Source organism: Aplysia californica, unplaced genomic scaffold (genome assembly GCF_000002075.1).
Source record: "Aplysia californica isolate F4 #8 unplaced genomic scaffold, AplCal3.0 scaffold00973, whole genome shotgun sequence".
Taxonomy (NCBI): domain Eukaryota; kingdom Metazoa; phylum Mollusca; class Gastropoda; order Aplysiida; family Aplysiidae; genus Aplysia; species Aplysia californica.
The window spans coordinates 226,338-230,427 of NW_004798243.1; the positions used below are offsets into that span (position 1 = coordinate 226,338).

The following is a 4,090-nucleotide window of genomic DNA, read 5'->3' on the forward strand; positions in this document are numbered from 1 at the left end:
AAATTTAAGAAAAGCCCTCCCACCTCCACACACTTTCCTGAAATATATATAATCGGTATCTCAGACGCTCTAAAGACAGACTCTTTGCAGTCAGCTATTGCAACCTGTTCCATAAATCAGAATCATGAGGCCACAGTGTGTTCAGAACTATGAATGACGCATGCATAAATATACGTGTTCAGTCTGGAGATGATGATGATGTTTCGAATGGTTAAAAGTAATTCAGAATTCTTTCTCTCATATTATTAAGTAAACATATAATATGTCACGACTCATAACAAAATCTTCCTCATTTTTATACATCTTGAAAAAGCAGGGGAGAAAATGTAATTAATAAAAAAAAATAAAAAAACAATTAAAAACATATCAAAAATGAGAAAAATGCATCGAAACCAGGAGTACCAACAGAATTCAGATGAATTAACATGAAATTAAAGACGCAATTAACAGCAAAAAACACATTTGCTTATATTATATCTTACACATGATTAATGATGAAGGATAAGAACATTGTCTATCCAGCCATACGCTACACACACCACCACCCACTGGAATGTCTCAGGACTGGGTGTTTCGGTCTACGATCAAAAGTATGCAAAAATTGTCAAAAGTATGCAAAAATTGGCAGTGGGAAATCTGCTGCTGTGTTAGCATTCTGCCGTGCCAAGGCTGACCGACGCATCTGTTAAAAATTTAATAATTTTTGCATCTTCGTTTAGATGGACGCCTGAACCAATTTTGCATCTTGTGTCAAAAGCAGGAAGACGTATCTGCACTACAAATAGGATATTTCACTGTGGCAAACAGACGTATCTGCACTACAAATAGGATATTTCACTATGGCAAACAGACGTATCTGCACTACAAATAGGATATTTCACTATGGCAAACAGACGTATCTGCACTACAAATAGGATATTTCACTGTGGCAAACAGACGTTACCGAAGGGCCATGCCCATATTTCCAATTTCAGCGTGATGTTCATAACAAATTGCAGATACGTCGCTCTGCCTTGGCACGGCAGTATTGAGATATGAATCCAAAAGGAGAACTTACTTCTGTCTGAAACTGTAAAACTGAACTGATAACCTTCTAGAAGAAACTAGAAAATTATTGGTGAAATTCGATACCAATAGCAAAAGTAACATGATTCAGTTGCTTTAAATTCTGTATCACTGAACAATCAATGCATTAATGTCTGAAAGGAATTAAAACTGCCAGGCTATTTTAAGTCGTTAAAAAGCTATTGTGGAGTGGATTTTTACGTAACAGTGAAGGATACAGAAAGTAAATGCGATGTAAAAAAAAAAATGCCTTAGAAAAAAAAAGTGACTTTACTGATGGGATAAGAACTGTTCATTAAAAATCGTTAATACAAAATATGCTTCCACCTTGACAGTGAAAGAAAGTTTCTTCATTAGACAATATTATTATTTTAGAACGATAATGAAGAACTGGGGACTTCGAACATCCCTCACTATCATTCTCTCTTTCTCAATCTCTCACTTTCAATCTCTCTCTCTCTCTCTCTCTCCCTCTGTATCTCTCTCTCTCTCTTTCTCTCTCTGTATCTCTCTCTCTCTGTATCTCTCTCTTGTCAGCCATGCATTCTTTTAATCTTTTAATTATTTTCAGGGAGAGATTCTCATCACACAAAGCTCTTCTAGGCCGTTCCATCTGTATGATACCACGTGTCCACACAACTACAACAGTTATTACAACTATCACACTTTCACGCCCTCGACTTCATCCTTCTCTATAGCCAAAGAAAAAACATAAAAATAAAGAAGGACAAAAAAAAATTACAACCCCCCCCAAAAAACAAAAAAACAAACAAACCCAAACCAAAATAAAAAATGAGAAGTTCAGTCATGAGGAACATTATGAAAAACAAAAAACAAACCCTTTTGCCCCGTAAAAAAATAGCAATGTATACAGACATAAGCATATTATGTGCACATGCACGCACGGACACGCGCGCGCACACACACACACACACACATTTACAGCTATTTCTGAATGAAACAGACATATATAAAGTGATTGTGTTACATATGCTTCAGTCACCAAAAAACTTAAGACTGCGAACTTATTCTGTCAGAGCTTTGTTGAGAGATACATCTTGAAGGACAGAAAGCTCCCCCCCCCCTCTCTCTCTCTCTCTCTCTGTCTCTTTTTCTCTTTGTCTTTTTCTCTCTCTCTTTCTGTCTCTCTCTCTCTGTGTCTCTTTCTCTCTTTGTCTTTCTCTCTCTCTTTCTGTCTCCTCTCTCTCTCTCATGTACAGATATATTCAAACTCAGTCCCTCCTCGCATCCAACATATACAGAGAGGGGCTAAACCAGATTTCTCACAGAAACATTCTCTCCAACACATCCACTCAAATACGCATAGATCTAACTCATAACTCACACAACCTCACATTTTTCATCTATTCTGTCTTTCTTTCTTCCCTGTGTTTCTTCAGAACCATCACACCATATTTTTTTCTTTTTCTTTTCATCATTCACAAAAATACTTTTCTTCCGATACTCATTCTCTTTTTTGTTGTATTGTTCATGATAATAACTATTCTTCACATTCTTTCCCTCTCCCTCTCTCTCTCTTATCTCACTCCCCTTCTCTCTCTCTATCTCTCTCGCTCACACAATCACACACACGCTCACACACACAATAACACACACACGCTCACACATTCGCACACACACACACACAATCACACACACACACACGCTCACAACCACACACACGCTCATACACACACACACACACACGCTCACACACACACAATCACACACCCACACAATCACACATGACACGGGTCAACTCAAGACGTCGCTTGCACAGGCTGCGAGAACTGGCGATTGTACTTGACATTGTCCAGACTGGGGAACCCCCCACCCCCGCCAGACGGCTCGTCCAGCTCCGGCGCGCTGGGCGAGGGGTGGGAGCGGTAGAAAGTTCCGGGCGCTGTCCTCTGACCCCCGTCACCCCCGGCACTGTCACTGCCCTCGTCGATGTCGTCTGTCGGGTAGGCCAGGAGTTTGGTTCCCGCCTCGCCGGCGTCTGCCTCCACCACGACTGCGGCACCGGAAGAGTGGGAGGAGGAGGAGGAGGAGGAGGAGGAGGACTTTTCTTTCCCTCCGTAGCAGCAAGGGAAGAAAATGTAGACGCACTCGTCCCTCATGGACTTTTTGTTGGACGAGTGCCTCGACTGCCTCTGGCTATCTTCGCTGAATTCTGAGGGACAAAAAGGAAATAAATAGATTATTATAATGGTTTTAGTAAGCGTGATACGGCACCTGCAACACAATAAGGTCATATAAGTGCCAAAGATTAGAGGTGTTAGAAGAGAGTAACAAACATAAAGAAAGAAAGAGGAGAGACAAGGGTGACAGATAGATGTTTGTTATTAGAAAAGAAGGGGCAAACCACACCAGAGCACCCGCTAACCACTCACAATAAATAATTATAATACATGTAGGTCTAAACAGATACATGTTTTCTCATGTTTTCTAACCCTAACCCGCTTGCCTTGGTCCTATAGTCTACAGGAGATGAATGAACCAATCACAGTTCAGCAAAAGAGACTTACCGATGTCATTTCTGAGGCAGACAAAAATCTCGTTGATAACGCCATCTCTCTTGACCTACAAACCACACCCGTTCACCTGCCAACCACCCACAATTTGGCCGTACCCCAGTTCGGCAAAAGAGACTGACTTACCCATGTCATTTCTGAGACAAGCGCAAACAAATCTCATTGATAACGCCATCTCTCTTGACCTACAAACCACATCAGTTCATCTGCCAACCACCCACAGTTTGGAGGGGTTTTCTAACCCTAACCCGCTTGCCTTGGTCCTACAGTCTACATGAGATGAATGAACCAATCACAGTTCGGCAAAAGAGACTTACCGATGTCATTTCTGAGGCAGGCGCAGATCTCGTTGATGATGTCATCCCTCTTGACCTGTCGTAGACACCGGAACAGCTCGGCCACGGCGTCTTTACTATCTCCCCGCCAGTCCCGCCACTCCAGGAGGTAGCCGTTCACCGTGTACTTGGCCTGGCTCTCTGTGGGGGTGGGGG

The 4,090-nt window shown here is 41.8% G+C and overlaps 1 protein-coding gene across 1 annotated transcript in view; it reads right to left on the reverse strand.

Moving 5' to 3' along the window:
• Nucleotides 1-2,689: 2,689 nt before the first annotated feature.
• The window catches only part of LOC101860934, a gene marked incomplete at its 5' end in the record, with an annotated part of 9,980 nt that continues 8,579 nt past the window's right edge, over nt 2,690-4,090 (reverse strand). The window contains 2 exon segments of the mRNA XM_013089532.2: nt 2,690-3,238; nt 3,917-4,075. Coding sequence (XP_012944986.1) covers nt 2,826-3,238; nt 3,917-4,075 — 572 coding nt within the window.